This window comes from Ambystoma mexicanum, chromosome 2p, assembly GCF_040938575.1.
Source record: "Ambystoma mexicanum isolate Mex_15411 chromosome 2p, UKY_AmexF1_1, whole genome shotgun sequence".
NCBI lineage: Eukaryota > Metazoa > Chordata > Amphibia > Caudata > Ambystomatidae > Ambystoma > Ambystoma mexicanum.
The window spans coordinates 658,574,880-658,597,459 of record NC_090923.1 but is presented as its reverse complement, the minus strand read 5'-3'; the positions used below and the strand labels follow the sequence as shown (position 1 = coordinate 658,597,459).

The following is a 22,580-nucleotide window of genomic DNA, read 5'->3' as shown; positions in this document are numbered from 1 at the left end:
CCCAGGTGCATGGTTCCCTATCTTAGGCCCTCCATAACGGAGACTGCATCTTTCTCAGCGTTGCTGTGAATGTATCTCATCTACATCTCATTTGGAACTCTCACTAGCCATAGTCTTCTCCTCAACCTATGCCCTGCTCCTATCCTTTCCATTCATGCACCTCTCCATGTCTTTGTGAAATCATCATTGCAGCCTCAAGCCAGCGTGGGCATATAGAGAAGAAAGATTAGTTATTCAACATAATGTCTAATATCTTAGTAATAATCAATAATGATAGAGAACAAAGGGTGAGTCTTAAGATTATCACATGTCCACTTTATGGTGCTTCACAGGTTTCCGGGAGACTGTATGTTACAAATCCCTAGAGTTCAGACCTTTCTGTGCAACCCCCCTGCGACCATTGAGTGGTCTCCAAAACTAGATGGTTCCTACTCTAGTGCAGCAGCAGAATATAGGCAGCTGTGTGCTCACGCAGCAGACCACTCAGTAGCCCATAACAATCTACAGATAATATGTGGAAGAGGCAGTAGAGTACTTCGACCACAGGGCCTAGAGTGCAGGTAGGTATGTGCCCATTCAGCAGCAGCTGGTGGTCCTTGCCACTTTGTACCCCTCAGACTCCGGTACCTTGGACATGCACATTTTCCAGGCATCATGTGCACTCCATGTGGACTGAGTGGGGTGGCCCAGGAGTCCTTTCAGAGCTCGTGAGGCGTGGACAATGTCATGTTGTTTATTATATCAACTTGCCGGCCATGCACTCTGTAGCAGACACTATTACCCTGCAGGTGTTTATTTCAATACGAGTGGTCTGTGCCAAACTGTAGTCCCTCTGGCAGACAGAAGTGCAACACAGATCAAAACCATGATAGCCCCTTGCCATAGCAACTTGTACAGTTAACGTGGCACATTAAATCAGCTTAAATATACCATCTAGTCTGCATCTACAGTAAAGTAGCTGTGACCTGTGTTATATGCAGTACAAAATACCCTTTCAACAGCCTGAGAAGAACCACTTATAAGGTAGAGTTCCCTAAGCCAAAATACAACCACTTCTTAGCCCACGGGAGAAATTAAGAAAACAAGATGAGATTGGCTCATTGCATTGCTTTACTAATGAAAGCAAGTTTTTTAAATACAAAGTAAGGTTCCATGTGTTAATAGCCCAGCAAAAATACCGCCATACAAAAATATTACCATATTTTTGCACTGCTATTGAGGCATGGAACCTGTGGGGGGACACCTCAGCAACCTCTGTATTATTTTAAAAGGAGCGGGGGACACCCCTGCAATCCCCACTCCCAAAAAAAAACAATATTATCCCCACTAAAAATATCGCCCATGGCCGTTCCCGGATATATTTATGGTGGGGATATTACCTGATATCCAAAATAATAGATATGTACCTATATACATAAATAAACAGGCAGATAATAAACCATAAATGCCCAGGGACAAGTCTTTCACCTGCATGTCACCCGGTATTTAATCTTAACTAGTTTCAACTAGGCAAAAGGGTTGTTCACCTCCAGTAAACTAAAAACGAGTGCACTTCTTCAGCAGCACAGATATAAGACACTGCTAGCAGAACAGGGACTGACTACCCCCTACTCCAAAAGCAGGTGAAACTTGTATTGGTAAGTGAGAAAACATGTGCTTCAAGAAATGCTATTTACTGTGTGAACAGGGGAACGTTTGGATGGCATCTTCATAAATCTTAAACTTCTAAGGAAAATCCAGTGCCATAGTCGGTGACGAATCCCAGGGTATTGTTACTGCTCCCATGGGAGAGCCCATTCCCATGAGACGAGGGAGGTGAGGCCGCTACATGATAGTCCCCCTGGGGGTGGTTCTCAGCGTGTGGATTTCATGGGGAGGGATGGCCTCCATGGGACTAGTGACGATAGCCTTGGGAGAACGCAGTATTCACCCCCTCTTTCTGTCCCATCTTTCCTTTCACTCCACTCAGTCCCCTGTGGTCCCCAATACCTCTATGTATCTCTGTAGAGTAGAGGACTTCATTCATACAGATCATATTGGGTTGAGGAAGAGTGAGGCTTACCCAGGTGGAGTGCATACAATCATTGACACGAAGATTAGGCAAGGAGACAAAAGCCCACAGCGGAACCACCATGCGCAATACAGTCTACTAGAGGCAGCACCGGTGATAAAAAGCAAGGAAGGACTGTGTATCTTTTCAAGCCAGCCCTGGAGGTGCGAGGAACCACACGCCGGTTCCATGGCTAGAGACCCGAGGAGACGAGAACAAGATGCTGTCGAGGAGGGATGAGTGTCTCCAGTAGCTCCATGGAGCAGGGACCTGTCCAGTGACAGGGGAAGAGGAAAGGAAAACAAACCGGCGAAGCCATAGCAAGGTGAAGATCCATAGCTGAGGACGCGAGAGAGAGCCTATTGCTGCAGAACCGCTGAGGGCCAGATGCCGAGTGCAAAGCAGTACAGAAGCCCCGCTGTACTCCCAGGACAGACCGGAGACCGCAACATTTCCCAAAGGTAGGGAAAGGGTTGGGCCAGCTGGTGGGACACCGAGGGGGCCAAATAGATTAAAGAGACGCGTACCAATAGCCAGAGAGGCAGAACGGGATAGCAGAAAAACTATTAAAACTGGACCGAACTTTGCGAAATATCCTATATCGAACAGTACCTGGCAGGGAGTACACCAGGTCTGTTAAATTGGACATTGAGTGAAGCTGGGGCAGAGTGCCCGCAATGCAGCACACTAGGGTCTGGGACCCATACGAAGTCAGGGAAGCCCCGCCAGAACAGGACACTGGGGTCTGGGACCCATACGAAGTCGGGCGAGCACCGTGAAAGGCACACACAGGGGTTGAGGCCCCACGCAAGTCCGAAGAAGCACACAGTCAAGGGGCCGGGGCCCAGAGCAAGTCAGGGAGATCCCAAGACAACCAAGAGGGACTGCGACCCATGTAAGAGAGAAAGAAAAGCTAAAACAAGGGGTCGAGGATCCATTTCCAAAAGAAGAGACAGTTTCTGTAATTCTAAAATCTACAGTCAAGTCTGGCAGGATAGTGAACCAGACTTGACGCTGCGTTTGTGAGCTGGAGAAAGAACAGGGGAAGAGACTCCCTTCGATACTTGAACCTATTTTGTGAAAAGAATATGTACAGTCAGGTCTGGCAGGATAGTGCACCCCAGACTTGATACTATATTTGTGAACTGGAGAAAAGAATACTTGGAAACTGTGTTTTGTGTATGTTTGGAAGAGCATTTAAGATCAAGAATTTTTAAGTTAAAGAACCACTCATTGGGTTTTCTCATCAAGAACTGAACTGAACATTTGAAATCTGTATCCAGAACGAGAGAAGCCTCCTTCGGGATTTAGAAGACGCCCAGTTTTTCCTTAGTTCAGCATGCAAGGGACGGAAATAGGTTTGAACACAGGACGGTGGACATTTTACTTTACTGGACATCCTGACAGAGTCCTTAGTATTTTTGTTGAGTTAGGGCAACCCATCATAGAAATAGGGGAAGATAGGTTTTCCTTTTCTTTTCCTTGTATATAAATATGTTTCGAGGGGATTGGGTCCTCCGACGTATTCCATATCTATGACAGGTAATCACCACAGCTGTGCTGCTTCGGAAACTTTTCCGGCGTCTGCGTCCTGCGTCGATGACGTCGATGCGCCGACGTCGAGGACCTCCTCCGACGTCATCCGATGTGATAAGTAGGACGCACGACGCCTGTAGCCTCAGTTCCGTTTTTTCCGCGAACGTGTTGCTTCGTGTTTCTCGGTTCTAAGCCTCGACTCTTTGGAGTTCTGTTCTTTCTGGTTCTTCGAACCTGTTCGTTTGTGAATTTCCTTCGGCGATGTCTTCCACTTCGTCTTCAACCCCGCGTCCGGGCTTTAAGAAGTGCGGGGAGTGTGGGTCCAAGATGTCGGTGACTGACTCGCACAACGCCTGCCTCTGGTGCCTCGGGGAGGCCCACGACACGGATGACTGTGTCGACTGCCAGTCGCTCACGTCCAAGGCCTTACGCGAGCGTAAGAAGAAATTGTCGGTAGGTCGGGTGTCCAAGCCCCGGAAATCGAAGTCGGCGGGGCTTTCGACGGATGATTCGAGGGGTGACTCTCCGCGTCTTCGTCGGAAGTCTCGTCGGTCTTCTTCTAGGAGTCGGTCTCGCCACTCCTCAGCCTCTTCGAGGCATTCTCGGAAGCGCCGACACCGGTCGCCTTCCAGGTCCTCTTCAGAGGACTCTGCCCGGCACGTCGGTTACCCCACCAGCCGTGCGACGCCGGAGGAATGGGCTTCCTTCGGGAAGAAGATGTTGGCGATTCTTGAGTCGCAGGGTACTCAACCGTCCGCGCCCCCGAGTGGGGTCGGCCGTGAGAGGTTGAGAGCCACCGCTCGCAAGAGTGGTCGGCACGAGTCACGGGAGAGGTCCCGTTCGGACAAGGAGGCTCGTTCTCGCCGTACCCGTTCCAGGTCCCGGTCCTCGACGCGATCGAGACCGTGTGCACCTGTGATGTCTTCGAGGAAGACATCGACGTCTGAGGCGTCGAGGGCGTCGACAGGTTTTCTCGAGGCTCCGAGGAAGTCGTCGACGCCGTCGACGGTCAGGTCGTCGAGGGACACGCTCGGGGCTCCGGCTTCGAGGGCTGTGTCGACGCCGCCGATACTGGAGGCGCTGCATCTGACGTCGACGCCGATTTCCTCGACGTCGACGCCGATCCTCTCGGCGCCGTTGCCGGTTTTCTCGACGGTGGCGCCGATTCGCTCGACGCCATCGACGCCTTTCGTGTCGGAGGTGCCCCGTGTCTCGGGTGTACCCCCTAGGAAGGCTCTGGCTAAGAGCAGGCACTCTTGGGTGCCTTCTTTTCGCCACCTGGAATATATTTCAGAGGCGGATGAGGATTCTGATGGCCTGGTTCCTCGTCGGGTGCCAGATGACATTGTCTCGGGCCATAGTCAGTTTGACGATTTGAGGCAGTCTCTGCATGATGCCAGTGGACTGGACACCTCTCCGGAGGTGGAATTTTGTAGGCCTGAGCCTGGCTCCCATGCCGATTCCTCGTACCGGCGCCTTATGGCTAGGGTTTCTGAGTATCTGGGATGGTCTGCTCCCCCAGGGGAGTTTGTGCAGGATGACCTGACGGACATCCTGGATGTTGGTCCCCCAACTGACCCGGTACTGCCGTTCCATATGGCTTTACAGAGAAGGGTGGCGGCGGCTTGGACTGCTCCGGAAAGTCTCCCGGCGGTGGGCAAGTCCTTGTCGCGTAAATACCGTCCAGCCAGTAGCGACCCCTGCTACTTGACCAGGCACCCCACTCCGGAAAGTTTGGTGGTGCAGGCGGCCACGGCCCCGGCAAAGCAGGCGTCGTACCCTACCATCCCTCCTGATAGGGACGACAAGCGTTTTGATGGCTGGGCGAAGAAAGTGTTTTCTTCTGGTGGTATGGCGCTTCAGGCGGCCAACTCCATTTGTGCCTTGTCACGTTTCACGCACACTCTGTGGAACTGTGTTGCGTTAGCGGCTGAGCATATTCCCGAAGGGGATGAACGGGATGGTTTCCTTGCTATGGTCCAGGATGGTAAGGATGCCATGTGTGAGTCCGTTCAGTCGGGTCTGGACTTGGCTGAATGCGTCAGTAGGTCCATGGCGGCGAGCACCGTGATACGCAGGTTTGCGTGGTTGCGGAAGTCGGGGTTTGCTCCTGATGTGCAGTCCCGGCTCCTCAACATGCCCTTTGACGGTGAACACCTTTTTGGCAGCAAGGCTGACGAGAGCCTTGAGAGGTTGCAGTCCTCAAAAGCTGCAGCGAAGTCGTTGGGCGCTGCAGTTCGCCAACCTCCGCCTTTTCGTCCTAGGGGACAGCAGTGGAGGGGTGGTTCCTTTCGCTTTTACTCGTCCTTCAGTAGAGCGAGAGGGGCTGGCAGTCAAAGAGGCCAGCGCAGGGGTACCAGAGGTGGACGACTGGGTACCCGTGGTACCAAGGCCGCTCGGGCAGTTGCCTCTTTGCCCTCAGGTAACGCCGCAGCCGCTCCTACTCAGTCATGAGGCCATGTCCCATGGTTCGCCGGTTGGGGGAAGGCTGACGCTGCATCTTGTAGAGTGGCAAGCCATTACTTCAAATGTGTGGGTTCTGGAGATCATAGCCCACGGCTACTGTCTTCCCTTTCGGCACAGGCCTCGCGACAATCCACCGGGGAACCTCTCTTTGAAGTGTCCGGATCCGCTCCTTGCGCAGGAAATTCAAGCCCTGCTGGAGAAAGGCGCTATAGAACTGGTGCCTGTAGCGGAGAGGAACAAGGGATGGTATTCCCCTTATTTTTTGATTTCCAAGAAAGACGGGGGATTGAGACCCATCATGGACTTGCGCGGTTTGAACAAACTCCTCAGGAAGGACAAGTTCAAGATGGTTACTCTCTCTCAAGTCCTCCAGGCCCTTCAGCTTCAGGACTGGTTGGTGTCACTCGACCTCAAGGATGCTTACTTCCATGTGCCGATCCATCCCAAGCACAAGAAGTACCTGAGGTTCGCGGTTGGCGACTCGCACTTTCAGTTTCGGGTCCTGCCGTTCGGATTGACCTCCGCCCCGAGGGTTTTCACCAAGCTCATGGTGGTGGTGGCAGCGCATCTCAGGCAAGGGGGGATTCACGTCTACCCCTACCTGGACGATTGGTTGATCAGGGGGTGCAAGTCCTGGATCATCTGTCCGTCACCTGCCACTCCCTTCACAGGCTGGGCTTCTCCCTCAATTTAAAGAAGTCCCATTTGACGCCAACGCAGAGGCTCCAGTACATCGGAGCAGTGCTCGACACTTCCCTGGGGCAGTGTTTTCCTCCCCAGGTGAGGGCTCTTCACATTCAGCAGATGGTGCGCAAGTTTCAGCATGCCCAGACGCTCCCAGCGTTCGAGTTCTTGAGGTTGCTCGGCCTCATGGCATCCTGCATTCTTCTGGTGCCAGAGGCTCGCCTGCGAATGAGATCTTTGCAGTGGGCACTCAAGATGCAATGGTCGCAGTCCTCCGGCAGGATGTCGGACCCGATTCAGGTGCCGCCCTCGGTCGCCCGGGACCTTCTGTGGTGGGCCGTCGAAGGCAACTTGATGAAGGGGGCTCCATTTTGGCTTCCCTGGCCAGAGGTGACGATCGTGACGGATGCATCCCTCACGGGATGGGGATCTCATGCCAACGGGCTGACAGTCAGCGGTCGTTGGTCTCCGTCGGAGTCCAGACTCCATATCAATCTGTTGGAGCTGAGGGCCGTCAGGCTAGCCCCGAGGGCTTTTCTGCCGACTGTGCGAGGAAAGAATGTCCTGATCCTGACGGACAACACAGTGGCCATGCACTACCTCAACAAAAAGGGGGGGGCAGGGTCACTTCCTCTGTGCAGGGAGGCGATGCAGCTCGAGTTCTGGGCCATCCAGCAGGAAGTTTCGATCTCGGCAGTTCATCTGGCCGGAGTCGAAAACGTGACGGCGGACGCTCTGAGCAGGCAGAGCACGATCTCTCACGAGTGGGAGTTGGCTCAGGAGATTCTCCTGGAGATCTTCGCCCTTTGGGGGACCCCTCAAGTGGATCTCTTCGCCTCCAGTGTCAACCGGAAGTGCGAAAGGTTTTGCTCGCGGGAATTTCCTCCAAAAGGAGCGTTAGGAGACGCGTTCGTGGTGGAGTGGTCGTTCCCGCTGCTGTACGCGTTTCCTCCAGTCCCCGTCATCCCGCAAGTGCTGCGGAGGTTACGGAAGTTCGGTTCCCGGATGATCCTCATTGCTCCGGCGTGGGCTCGGAGGACGTGGTACCCGGACCTTCTCGACTTGTCCATCTGCCCTCCACGTCGTCTTCCCTACCGAGACGATCTGCTCTCACGGGAGGGGGGTCTGGTTCTCCATCCAGAGGTCAGATCCCTCAACCTTCACGCTTGGCTTCTGAAAGGTTGAGGTATAGGGATTGGGACCTCCCTGAAGACGTGATGGAGGTGTTGCTTTCGGCCCGAAGGCCAGCAACTAAGTCTCTGTACCGTTGCCGTTGGCGTAAGTTCTGCGACTGGTGCAGAGTTCGGAATGTGGATCCTTTTGCATGTGACATCCCCATGGTTCTGTCCTTTTTGCTTTCTTTGGCCCACAGGGGCTTGCAAGTGGGTACCATTAAAGGTTACCTGGCGGCGCTGTCCATCTTTAAGCGCTCGTCTGATGAGTGTTCTTACTTTAAGATCCCTTTAATTTCACAGTTTCTGAAAGGGCTCACTAATGTGTTCCCTCCGTCACCTTTCCTGGTGCCTGGTTGGGATTTAAACCTTGTTCTTAGGTTTCTTATGGGTGCTCCGTTTGAGCCTTTACATTCTTGCCCTTTGAGGCTGTTAACTCTGAAAACTGTGTTTTTAGTTGCGGTTACTTCCGCTCGCAGAGTGAGTGAGTTACAGGCACTTTCAGTTAAGCCACCCTTCACTGTTTTCCACAAGGATAGGGTTGTCCTTCGTGTTCGTCCTTCTTTTCTTCCGAAGGTAGTGACGGAATTTAATTTGGCCCAGAAGGTTGTTCTTCCGGCATTCTATCCTCCTCCGCATCCTGGTAAGGAAGAGGAGAGGCTCCATAGGCTTGATCCTAGGAGAGCTTTAAGCTTTTATGTTTCACGCATGTCCCGGGTCAGAGTGGACGATCAACTCTTTATTGGTTACGCTGGTAAGCGTTTGGGGCAAGCTGTGACGAAACAGACTTTGTCCCGCTGGATTATTTTGGCCATCTCGGAGTGTTACCGCTTGGCGGGTAAGGACCCACCGGCTGGCTTGCGGGCCCATTCTACCAGGGGTATGGCTGCGTCTACTGCCCTGCAGAGGGGTGTTCCTATTCGCAACATCTGTGATGCAGCCACCTGGGCTTCGGTACATACATTTGTACGGCATTATTCCCTCGATTCCATCAGAGGGCAGGATCTGGCCTTTGGCAAGGCGGTCCTTTGCTCTGCTGTTTGATTGGCTATTATAAATTTGTTTATAAATTCTTTCCCTCCTCCTTGCTCTGGTACTGCTTTGGGAGTCTGTCATAGATATGGAATACGTCGGAGGACCCAATCCCCTCGAAGAACAAGTTACTTTCTTACCTGGTAACGTTCTTTCGATGGGATGGTCCGACGACGTATTCCATATCGCTCCCGCCCTGCCTTCCCCGCTGCAGAATTTCTTTTGCGATTGCAGCTTACGTTCCGCAAGGCTTTGGGTCTGACTGGCAGTTGACTTATGTCACACGTTCTGGGGGAAAAAACTACAACTTAGGCTACAGGCGTCGTGCGTCCTACTTATCACATCGGATGACGTCGGACGTCGGAGGAGGTCCTCGACGTCGGCGCATCGACGTCATCGACGCAGGACGCAGACGCCGGAAAAGTTTCCGAAGCAGCACAGCTGTGGTGATTACCTGTCATAGATATGGAATACGTCGTCGGACCATCCCATCGAAAGAACGTTACCAGATAAGAAAGTAACTTGTTCTTTTGCCAACAAACATGCCACCACTTTGTCAGACTCGTACTTCTACACCCTTACAAGCCCCATAACACACACAATATCGGGATCTAGAGGTCCAATCAGGTGGGGTTAATTGGGGAGATCTCTGGCACCTTTTGTTTCTTTGGGGAACTGACCCAAGTTTTCAAACATACAAAAGGCTACATTTGGCACCAAGAATATGTAGAATTTGTGCAGACTTGCATTCGCTATGCCATTTTTAACATCATTGAAAAACATACCCTTACCTTCCCAGATAAATGTCTTAAGCAAGCAGCTTTAATCTTAATACGAAAATGTAGGAATCTAACCACCAAGGTATAGCTTTCTGGGTTATATTTCGGTGCCAGAGTTATGTTGGTTTTCCCTGTAGCAAGTTCACATGTTATGGGATGGTTCACTGTAGATTGTCTATTGATTTGCTTCTCTCACATTCCTCTGGGAAACCATAAATTGTGAAGGTTGTTACTGCAAAATAGTTTTCCTGCTCAGAGTGTTTCACGCACGTTATTTCAGCTGCATGAGTGAAATTAAAGACCTTTTATTCTAGGCTGGCACAGTATATCACTTTTCTATTTCAATAACCAATCCACAGAACATGCCTTTCTATGGTGTTCATTCAAAACAGGGCTTTTTTAAATATGAGTTTGTTAGCAAGCACTGTGTAATTTCAGGATTGCTGAAGGCTGGTGAGGTGATAGTCTGTGTATCCATGCTTAATGGGGGAGTTCTCACCTAAAGAGAGCTGGCAATAAAACATCTTCCGAGGGCAGGAACAAATATGTCGGATTTAGTGCTAAATAGGCAGTGTGGATTAGAGGAAAGATTAATGGGGTGTTGTACTTTTCATAGATAGCCATACCTCCTTTTAGGTATTAAGAGTGATTTATGAGTTTGGCGGTTTGTGTAGTGTGCTTTTCAATCATTACGTGCTTACACCCTTACAAATATACATACAACCAATGTTTAAAACGATCCTATACTGATTGGGGCCATTTTCTTAGTGACAATTCATTTTTCTCGTCTTCCTTAATCAACCAGTGATAAATATGCATGTCAGATCGGACCCAAAATCAATGACGTTAGCAATCTAAATCATTATATCATTAGAACAATTATACAATTTTAAATTTAAAATGCTGGTCAACAAATAATATACAAATAAACAGTATTAAAATTAATCAGAAGATCCAATTCACATAAAATGAATTATATGCAGGAAAAGGTTTGTTCACAGAGCCATACTTATTGCTGATAATCTTCTAATCCAAGCTCTCTGCACATAACTAACGACTGGTAAATATAATGCGTTCTATTGCTATACTTTTGCAAAATGTTATTGCATCTTCAGTTGTCCTTAAACCATACTCTCGTAAGCAATGACTTGGTTACCTTTTTCTATAGTCGACAAATAGGGAACATATCAGCATGAAATGTACTTCAGATTCCACTCTATTTACACAATATGGACATTTATCAGTAAGGCTGTTATCCCATTTGTGCATGGTTTCCGCCACTGGCAAAATCCCAAATCTAAGTTTGGTATACAAGTGGCGCATTGATCTCGAGCTCCTCTTGTCTAGATAAGTCTCATACTCCATATTGATTTTGATTACCAAGTACTTGTAAGAGTGTTGAGAAGGACATTTTTCTCAGAAGTTCTCTCTCGCACAACTCCAGGTTTTTGTTTTTGACGATCAATTTTGTTTGGTCTTCAATTCTCGTTGGGTGGACACAAAGGTCCAGGCATCCCAGCGAGTTTAGGATATTTTTAATGTGCAAGACCCAAGGCAATGGCAAGCTCCTTTCCTAGCTCAATATGTTAGTAAGTGCCTCTCTGTATTTTCCAAGTTCTGGCCCTAACCACAGCTTGAGTCAGTACATTACTGGTCTAATTGCCACTAGTTGGTCTAGAAATTGGGATCCGAGTTCCTCATGGACTAGCATAGTGTAATTTGCTTTTATAATTATCTTCAGGGCATCTGATCATATTTAACTTTTTTTTTAATTCATCCTCATTAGAAAAGATCTTCTCGGACTTGACACCCAAGTGTGACAAATGCAACAGCTTGGTGAAACCAGGTGAGTAAAGTGCCTTTACCAGTTACATTCCCGGTGAGTCTGACTTGTTGCTCTAACATTGCTTGTTCGTTTTTACAGATATTGTATTCTTTGGTGAGAGTCTGCCTTCACGCTTCTTCTCGGCTGTGAAGTCTGTAAGTATGACCCCTTTGCTAATGGATTAGGGCTGACCAAACCACACCATAACTATGTTTCTCCATCATGGGGCCTTCATTATCAGTCATAAACATAGAATAGCTCTGTGCAGGAGTGGGCTCCCGGAACCCACTTAATTCAGAATATTCATATCCAATTATTGATAGCCTTCATTTTATTTGTTTGGAATGCAGTAACCCAAGTAAAGGACACACATTGTACCAGACAGCCCTAAGTTCATTCTTTTGGGATACACAGAGTATAGAACACAGCTGGCTTCTATTTCACTAAAACTAAGAAGACATTAGCTATTTTTTGACTATATTGAAACCTATAGATCCTTTGGTTACAGGGATTTTGGCAGTAATAGAAGTGTTCCTTACTCCTGCCTAAGCCACAAAATGCCTGGTTATTGTGAAGACACTGTGAAGTATACACAGACAACAGGTTCAAGGTTTGTTCTCAAAATGTTTCATCAACTTAATATGCAGGATGGAGTAAGGCCTAACCTGCCCTATGCTAAGGTGGGCCTAACGAAAACTAAGGATAGTCTGTGTCAGGAATTCCAAATCAAATGTCAGTCTGTGTTCAAAACCTATACTTGCCCTGCCGACTAACTTATACAATGTGTAGAGAGGACAGCATCAAAATGAATATTTTTCAAAATAAAGTTTGGAGCTTCTTCCAGCTCTTAGCTTGTAATCAGGGTTCCCTTCTCCAAGTTCAAAACAGTTCTCAAGGAATATGGGTTCCCTTCCCCAAGAGTTTAAATCTTCCAGCTTTAAAAAAACAGCACATTTCCTTGGGACACTTCGCAGCTCTTTGGATATCACTAATTCACATACCCAGTTATTTTTCTTTACTTCAAAGTCACATAACAGGTTGTTGCCAAACCTAGGCTTCTTTATGGATACTTTCATTGACATCTCCACATGGGGTACTCGCTCTAGGCGCAGTTGTCAGACTACACGGTCCACACATTACAGGTCACACAAACCCTTCTTAATAGCTTTCCATCACCAATTGTCCACTGCTTCCTTGTGCCAGTGATGTTGAGTTGATTCCCCAGTATCCGACTCTTTTGACACTTTACTGTGGTTTGGTTAGAACTTTGTTATGCTTTTCTATAGTTTTCTGACTCTTGCAAACACAGGTTTCCTTTTTAACCTGTAGTCCCTTGAACTCTGTTAGCTTTGGCCAATAAGTGGTTTCTTATCTTATACCCTTCTTGGTATGCTTTGACTTTGCCAATACCTGTGTTTCATCCAATACATTCCGTGGTATCTGCCACATGAACCACCTTTATTTCACTCCGTTCATGAGTGCTCAACGCATTTCTTTACTCTGTACTGCATTCAAGTGCTAAGTATAGCTTTCCGTTTGTTCGTTATTCAAAAACACTTGTTTCAGCATAAAAAAATTACTTGGAATAACTTTGTTTGTTCGGTATCCAAAACAACAATGTTCAGTGCACATCTGCCTGCCAGCCCGGTGTTTCCCATTCACTCAGTGGTCGGAGCTTACAGCTCTGCGAGGTCTCTGCCGCTCCAAAATTCTTGCCTGTTCGAGCGGGACCTCGCTCCTCCCCCCAGTGGCTCTCTGTGGCGTTGCTCCCCAGCAATGCTCTGCCTGCAGCCCACATGCAGTCTACTACCGGCCTCCTGCTTTCCTTATTGTTGCTTCCTGCTGCATAAACTCTGCATTAGTCACTGGGTCTTGATATGCTATGATATGGCATTTATAACGCGCCTATACACAAGTGTTTCAAGGCGTGACGAGGCAAGGGAGGGGGAACAGAGGGAAGACGGACAACGGTCTTTCTAGGCCAAGTGTCATTCAGATCGCGCAAGTGCAAAGGAAGGGGGAGGAGGAAAAGTGCAGAGGGGGGAGTGCAGTGCATGGGATAATAGAATACCAAGATACATAAACGGCCAGCAGGTGGCAAGTGCAGGGTGAGTGAAGACATAAGTGCTAGTGGGGGGACTGTAGGGATACAGAAAACAGTCCCCAGGTGCAGGGGTTGCCAGGGAGGCAGTGCAGGCGTGCATCTGGCAGGGCTAGGGCCCGAGATCAGAAGGGTGGCCAAGTAACCAGTGCAGTCTCAGTAACAGCCAGGACTGTAGCAGGGGAAAGGGGGAGAGAAAGCGGAAGCAAAGAGGAGGGTTTTCAGGTGCTTCCGGAACCGAAGATGGTTCTCCTCAAGTTGCAGGGAGGCTGTTCCAGAGGGAGGCCCCAGCCGAAGAGAGAGATGTGCCACCAACTTGTTGCTTGGAGAAGCGACTGACCCTGAGGGAGTTGGAGGAGGATGAGCGAAGAGCTAGAGAGGGAAGATATCTAGGAAGAGAGAGTTGAAGTTATTCAGGCCCCAGACCCCAGAAGGCCTTGTGGACGATGCATAGGGTTTTGAACTTAATCCTCACAGCCACTGGGAGCCATTGCAGAGATTTCAGTCCTGGAGAGATATGATCCCTGGGCTTGAGGCCAAGGACAAGTCTCTCAGTCCTGTTCTGGATGAGCTGCAGAGGGCGTAGAGTAGAAGCAGGCAGATTTAGAAAGAGGCTGTTGCAATAGTCCAGCTTAGAAAGAACCAGAGCTCTAGAGACGGTGAGCTTCTGGGGGAAGGAGAGGAAAGGAAGAATACCTCTGAGGATGTGCAACTGGTAGTGTGACCTCTTAGAGATGTCGGAGATGTGAGGCGAGAAAGAGAGTGTGGAGTCGAAGATGACACCCAAGGTTTTTAGCCTTGCAGGTGGGAGCGGGGAAAGGGCCAAGAGAGGCTGGTCAGAGAGCTACAGGGAAGGAGGGAGTGGGTGTGCCGATGAGGAGAATCTCAGGCTTACTGGCATTAAGGTAGAGGTCATTGGCGGCGCACCACTCCTGGATAGAAGACAGCCAGAGATGAGGGACGGAGAAGAGGTGGCCGAAGGTAGCCTGAAAATGAGCTGAGTGTCATCCGCATAGCACAGAACGTTGGGGCAGAGCGCGGCAATGCGGTGGGCAAGGAGTGCTTCACTTGCCACGCTTGCCCTCTTCAAATGAGGATGTGTCTTCCTAGTTGGTCTCGTCCTCGTCCCAGTGTTGAGGTGATGTTTCTGAGGGACTGTTTGAAGGGAAGAAAGGGGAAGGGGCTAACAGTAGCCTAAAAAGACTTGAGGGATAGAGCGTTCAGAGTGAAAAGGGAAAGGGGATACCATGTCTCCCCAAGTACGTCCTCTCCCCACTTCCCAGGTTCCCTCCACCCAGGTGAGCCTCCCTCGCATATCCACCCCCAGGGACAGGAGCCAAAAGCGATGGCCTTTCCCTGGCCACCTGAGAGGAGGATCCGGGGGAGTATAAGTTAGGACGCCCTCAGGTTCCTCACTACCTCTTGTATAAATCTCCAGAACAAGACCCTTTGTTCATCAGAGCTTATCTGCCGGGGCATCTGTGGTTGTGGTGGCAGCTAGGAAAAGATCCTCAGTTGATTTATCTTTCTCCTCCTCATAATTAAATCCACGACACAAGGAAAGTAACAAATATGGATACTGTAGAGACAGATGTTTGCCTTGTAGCATCTACATCTAGGAGAGCATTCTGTGCTACAGCATGCTGGGAGGTATGATAGAGCTCTCTTGAACTAGCCCAGTATATGCGTGCTGACGAGCTGGAAGTTTTGTAGGAAGTGATTTCTGAAGGGGAATATGGTCTCTAAACAATTATAAGTGCTTTGGTTAATCTGGCAGACCTCATCGAGACACTGTTATTATGGTCTGTCCCTCAGACGTCTTCCTTGGTTGAGGTTGAAACATCTCAAACCTGACACACAACTTTTAGTTCTTCCCTTGTCCGGGTATTTGCTATTTGTAGCTCTAGTGGAGGAGGATGTGCAGAAGATAATACTGAGGTGGATACACTTTAATCGGTTTGACTTGAATCAATGGGAGGCTTTTTTAGAAAGTATGAGCAACAAATGGTTTATCTCCTTCACTGAAACCAATGCCTCAGTACCAAGAGAGGCAGAGAATTAGTGATGCACTACCAGCAGCAGTTACGAGCAAGCTTGCGCCGTAATAGAAGTCGCAGTGACTTTGCACTTTCCCCCCTACCAAGGAGTGTCCCTGTGGGGGCACAATTTACCAATGTGCTCAGACATTGGCATGATCGCCAATGACTAATGGGTTCCCGAGATTGTCAAAACAGGTCTCTGGTATGAAGCTCAAGCCGAGTCGCCCCCCATGCCAAGCTAATCAGCTCTCATATACACCTTAGAAGCTCAAGCAAATGTAAAACATCCTTTTTTGAACTTTTATAACCAGCACCCTGGACGAAAGAGGAGAATTGGTATATTGGAGGTATGGTCCTACTTCATCGGACAGGACCAAAAAACTGCTTGGGTTAAGAAAGTAAAATTAAAGATTTGGCATTACACCATATTGTGCCTTATTTGCAAAGTAGATGCTGGCTGGCAGCAGTTAACGCCATATTGGAGCTCATTTTGGAACATGGCGTAATGTAAATTAAAGGCGTAAAAGCCTTGCTTAAGGCTTCTAGGACTTTCATTCACATCACGCCTCATTTTCATTAATTTGCATGGTGGAGAGGCGGGCGGATCGTAAGTTACAATTCCACACCCACTTTCTCTCTGCAATACAAATACTACAGCATTTGCGCCAGCATGAATTTGTACATGCTGGCGCAAATTCTTTATTCTTATGGAGTCTGCGTGCTTTTTACACCAGAAAAAGGTAGGCGGACTCCATACTAATCCATTGTAAACACTGCCTGCCTTGCGTACATGGCAGACATAGTTTACTTCATTTCTCCAGCATGAGGTCTGGCATGGATTCACATGCTCATGAATATTCCCCGTCGTCAGGCTGGGAATCCCCGGTAAAGAAAAAATCAGTTTCGGTTTCGTTTGTGAACTGTCTTTCTCCTAATAACCAATCACTCGTCTCTGGGTCATATTGCCCCCAGCCAATGACTGCCCTCTACCTAAGCCCCTCCTCTGGCAGCCATCTTCAGATTTTTACTGCACGTTCAAGTGTTGGGAGTTCTCGTGCTATAGCTCTCGAGCTTTTACTGCGTTTTGCGAATTTTCAAAGAGTCTCAAGCTCCACCGATTCTACTTCCGATTAAAGGGGACCCGTTTCAGAATTTTCTATGCCCCTCAAGGGCGAAGTTTTCATCGAGTTTCACTTCTCGGAGGATTCCGGAAGATCTTCAAGGCCTACCCTGTGTGGACATGGCCCAAGACAAAGGAAACACGGCGCCCGGACCCAAGCTCTTCAGGAGCTGCCCTGGATGTGGACTACAAAATGTCTCCAAGGAGGATGAGCATTCCCGATACCTCAACTACCTTCACAAAGACAAAACGCATGTGGAGAAGGACTGTGCGTTTTGCAAGAACATGTCTGAGTGAACGATGAGGGGATCGTTGTACCCACCTCACCAACTGGCTGGAAGGGAAGAGCCCAGCAACGGGTGAGAAGAAGAATAAGTCAGAACGGTCTTCTAAGACCTTTGAGGGTGCCCCGGCGATAGGGGCCCAGCAAAAGGCAAAGCACCGCTGGGACCGGGAGCGCCGATTGGTCGGGCTCCTTTGTTGTCAGACAGGGCGCATTATCACCGACGCCATTAACTACGAGCCAACGCTCTGGCTTGGTCAAAAGAAAGTCGGAGAACCCGGCTAAGCTTTGGGAGAAGCCCCGGTTGATCCCGACGGAGAAAACCGAGGGGGAGCGAGGCAGCGACCCTCCCCCCAAGGTGACGGCCTCAAGCGCATCCAAGGTCGCGAAGGCCCTGATTCACCTGGTTAAGGCCTCTATCAAGGGAGTCGTGGTGGCCCTGGCGAAGCCTACAGGGGCTACCCCAGTGGAGGTGACCTTGGGGCCTAGAGTTTCCCTGCCACCGCGGAGGGAATCCTCTTTTCAGCCCATCGATAAGACCCCTGTGAAACCCCAGGCGGAAAAAGAGGGGGGGGCCCAGTGGCCATTACGGACACAGATTCCGCCTCCGAAGAGGAACTGGCTGGCGTCGCAAAGATCCTGGACATGAAGTTCGAGGAGGTCCGGTCCTACGGAAGGGATCCCGATGAGGCGGACGAAGAAAGCGACGGCGGTGCCGATGGGGAACCGCGTGCCGTGGAGGGGACGGAGGACCCTACTCCCCAACAGTCCCTCCCATCGCAGCCGGTGCCGACGCCACAAGACAACTCAGGAGCTATCTTGATGGCGATTGAGGCCTTGTGTACAGAGATGAGGACAAGGTTGCCCGACCCCCAACGGATGATCCAGCGGAGCCTGGACCGTCGTAGAGTCCACCAAACAAGCGGAGGGGAATACATCCAGCCCCTCCTTTCCAGCCTGCACGGCCCTCACAGCCCTCATCTCCTTCCCTCGTTCCTAGGGATGATACGGGAACGGAGACGGTGACAACAGAGACGGATGACGACGGTGGTGACGACGGAATGGACCTTCCATCACCACCCACTCGGGCTTCCCCTCTCGATGAAATTGCCTCCTTCCACGCCATGATCGCCAGGGCATCTGAGCTCTTCCAGCTCTGCCCCGAAGAACAGAAGAAGGAAGGTTTTCTCTACCAGCGGCGTGAAGCCAAGAGGAAGACAGTCCTCTGAATTCCACTGCTGGACGACCTCTGGGACGAGGGGCTCACACGCCTGAAGAACCCGTCCATGGCTCCTGCTAAGAGGGACCGGTACGAGAAGAAGTACCGTGTCCCGGATTCCGCCCCCCATGTGTCTTAGGGCGCAGCCATCCCCGGACTTGTTCGTCGCAGCGGCGGCCAAGAAGAAAGCGGTGGGGGCGACAGCTTCAACCTCGGCTTCCCCGCCTGACTGCGAGGGGAAGAAACTGGACTCCATGGAGCAACGCATCATCTCGTCGGCTGCAACGACGATTAAGGTGGCCAACGCCCTCGCTATTATGGCACGCTACGACAGTGAACTCTGGTTTAAGATGGCTCCCCTGCTGGACTTCCTCCCGGACGACAAGAGGGCTGAGGCCCTAGAGATCCTACAGGAAGGCCAGGTGACATCGGACCACGCCATCACGGTAGCCACGGACATCGACGACACCGGTTTTCACTAGATGGGCAATGGCGTTTGCCTCCGTCTGCGTGGCTGGCTCAAGGGAAGCGATTTCCGCCAGGACGTTCAGACCAGGGTTCTGGACATGCCCTTCAACGGGAACAACCTGTTTGGCAAGACAGTGGACGAGTCACTACAGGCCATCAAGGTGCCTCCAAAGGATTCGGCGGCAGCTCCTCGTCGTACTGCCAGGCGGCCTGTTCCTCATCGCCAGAGGCCTACAGAGGACACGGCAAGACAGGGGGACCTTGTCATCGTCACAAAGGAGGCCAAGGTGGCAAGGCCGCGGCCAAGCAGGACTGATCCGGCCGTAGCGTCGGGCCCCCACCTAAGCACTCCGGTGGGAGGCCGGCTGGCAAACTTCGTCAGCGTGTGGGAGTCCATCTCCACCGACCGTTGGGCGCTGGATGGCCTGGCCCGCGGGCACACACTGGAATTTCTAAGGAAGTGTCCCCGTATTCCACCTGTGACCAGGAAGGAAAACCACATCCCGCAACTGCTACTGGAGGTACGAGCGATGCTAAAAAAAAAAAAAAAAAGGGAGCCATCGAAACTCGTCCAAAAGAGGTTCCGTGGCTCCGGAGTGTACTCGCGCTACTTCCTCGTAAGGAAAAAGACCAGCGGTTGGCGTCTCATCCTAGACCTTCGTCGTCTAAACAAGTACATCAGGTCCCAGAAGTTCCGGATGGTCACCCTCCAGCACGTGCTGGGACAGCTGGAGGAAGGCGACTTCCTATCGTCGCTGGACTTGGAGGATCCCTACTTTTACATCCCCATCCTAAAAGGACATCGAAAGTTCCTGCGATTCATGTTCCAAGGGCGGCACTATCAGTTCAAGGCCCTTCCCTTCGACCTGAAGTCGGCACCCAGGGTGTTCACCAATTGCCTAGCACCTGTGGCGGCACGGCTGCCCATGCCTGGACGACTGGCTCATCCGGGCAGAGTCCAGATAACTCGCCGTCGATCACACAGAGAAGACCGTCCAACTGCTCACGAAGCTGGGATTCTCGATCAACTTCGCAAAATCCCACCTGGTACTGTCACAAGTCGCCCTGTTCCTGGGAGCCAAGCTCGACACAGTGGCGCGATTGGCCTCTCCGTCGGAGGAAAGGACGAAGGCCATCCTAGGCAAGGTGCAACGGCTGTCAACCATGGAGGTGGCCAAGGTGAGGTCCGTCAAGTCCTTGCTCGGCATGATGTCCTCCTGTATTACCTTGTGTGCCTGTGTAGACTACGGATGCGACCGCTGCAGGAGTTTCTCCCATTGGATGCAAGCGACGGGCAACTTCGAAGACAGGATCTCACTCAACGAGACCTTTCGCCAAGCGATCCGGTGGTGGGGCACCCGCACACATCTGGCGGCGGGTATGGACTTCCAGACCCCAGCCTATCGGGAAACGGTGACGACGGATGCCTCCCTGGAGGAATGGAGGGCTCACTCCAAAGATCTCCACGCAAGAGGCCTTTGGCTCCCGAAGGAGAAGTCACTTCACATCAATGTCCTGGAGCTCCGAGCCGTGTTCTGGGACCTCAGGTCGTTCCTTCCGTCCCTCAAGGGCAAGGTGGTAAGGATCTTCACCGACAACACCCCCACGATGTTCTACATCCGGAAGATGGGAGGCCCCAGATCCCCAGCCCTATCCAAGGAAGCACAGGATCTGTGGCACTGGGCCGTCGCCCAAGAATGTTTCTGGTACCCTTCCACCTGGCAGGAATAAAAAACACCATCGCCGACGCACTCAGCAGGGTGCAGCGCTCGTGCCACGAGTGGGAACTGCGGCAGGATCAAGTGGATCTCCTTTTCCGACGATGGGGCAATCCCCAGATCGACCTATTTGCAATGGCGACGAACTCCAAGTGACAGAGGTTTACCAGCATGTTTCCCCAGCCGGGAGCATGGGCGATGCCTTATCATTCCCCTGGGACGGCCTGTTCCTGCATGCGTTCCCACCGTTGCCGTTGCTACTGCGACTCATCAACCAACTCAAACGGTCCCGGTGCAGGATGATCCTCGTTGCACTGGCGTGGCCGAGGCAGATCTGGTTCCCGGACCTTGTGGACATGTCAGCGCCCCCCCCCCCCAGTCATACTGCCGACGGACGCGGATCTTCTCGAAATTCTGAACTTGCAGGCCTAGCTCCTGCAGCACTAGAGTTTGGAGGGCACGATATCCCGGCGGACTGCAAGGAGGTGCTTGCAAAGGCCAGGGCGTTCTCGACCCTCAAGTGCTATGGACACAAATGGAAGAGGTTCTCTGTCTGGTGCCGTGCACAGAAGATTAACCATATGCGGATTACGGCCCCTCAAGTGCTGCCGTACCCACTGCGCTGGCCAAGGCGGGGCTGGCTCATGCCTCCATCAAGATCCATCTGGCGGCAATTTCCCGCTACACCAGAGCTCCGGGGCGATCATCGCTGTGGTCCCATCGCCTGGTGAAGGAGTTTATGAAGGGACTGTTCCGATCATTCCCTCCGGTGAAGGCTCCGGCTCCAGCGTGGGAGCTCAACGTGGTGCTGAGCAGGCTCATGGGGCCTCCATTCGAGCCTCTGCATTCGGCACCGTTTAAGTTCCTATCGTGGAAGACAGCATTTCTTGTGGCCATCACCTCCGCACGACGAGTGGGAGAGATCCAGGCCCTTTCCTGTAAACCACCATACCTGAGGTTGCACGAGACGAGGGTAGTGCTGAGGACGCACCCCTCCTTCATGCCCAAGGTGACGTCGGAGTTCCATCTCAACGAGCCCTTGGTGATACCCGTTTTCTTCCCGTCGCCTTCGTCGCCAGCCGAGAGGACTTTGCACTCGCTGGATGTGGCTAGAGCGCTGAAGTTCTACGTGGACCGCACGAAGACATTTCGGAAGACATCACAACTGTTTGTGAACTTTGGACCTGTGAACCAAGGAAAAGGCCTCTCGAAGGAGTCCATTTCCAGATGGCTCTCCGGCTGCATCATGCACTGTCACCCGTTGGCAAACCGACCGTTGCCCGGCCGTCAGAGAGCCCATTCAACCAGAGCGATCGCTGCTACCACGGCGTTCCTATCTGGTGTGCTCTTGCTGGACATCTGCAGGGCTGCTACATGGAAGTCGACGCACACCTTCATGAGATTCTACTGCGTCGACCGGGATTCCAGGGAGGAGTCCAGAGACGGCCAGGCAGTGCTGCACAACCTGTTCGCCTGAAGGTGGGCCAGGTTGGGAAGGTAAGAGATGCTTACTGTTGAGTTGATGTAATGTTTAATGTTGAGCCTTTCCACCTCCCGTGGTTGTGCATGTGTGTACTGCTATGTATTCTTGTATTCATGAGCATGTGAATCCATGCCAGACCCCATGCTGGAGAAGGAACAAGTTACTTACCTGTAACTGTTGTTCTCCAGCATGGGGCTGGCATGGATTCACATGCAAACCCTCCCTCCTACCCCTCTGCGGCTCTTCTCTTGGTCCTACTGCCACTTTACGTGCTACCAAATGTGAAGATGCCTGCCAGAGGAGGGGCTTAGGTAGAGGGCAGTTATTGGCTGGGGGCAGTTTGACCCAGAGACCAGTGATTGGTTATTAAGAGAAAGACCGTCCAGAAACGAAACTGAAACAGATTTTTTCTTTACCGAGGATTCCCAGCCTGACGGGGAATATTCATGAGCATGTGAATCCATGCCAGACATATGCTGGAGAACAACAGTTACAGGTAAGTAACTTGTTCCTTACATGGTGGAGTGTAAAAAGGCGGCGTACAGGCATATACCCCGCCTTTTTACTCTCCCCTTTTGCACTCCGCCATGCAAACAAGTAATATT

At 51.0% G+C, this 22,580-nt stretch overlaps 1 protein-coding gene across 2 annotated transcripts in view; it reads left to right on the top strand.

Moving 5' to 3' along the window:
* Window positions 1–22,580, top strand: part of SIRT2 (sirtuin 2) — a 402,273-nt gene that overhangs the window by 303,724 nt on the left and 75,969 nt on the right. For both annotated transcript variants that reach the window (XM_069644215.1, XM_069644214.1), the window contains exons 10-11: window positions 11,506–11,565; window positions 11,644–11,699. In XM_069644215.1, coding sequence (XP_069500316.1) covers window positions 11,506–11,565; window positions 11,644–11,699 — 116 coding nt within the window. The remainder of the gene's footprint in view (window positions 1–11,505; window positions 11,566–11,643; window positions 11,700–22,580) is intronic.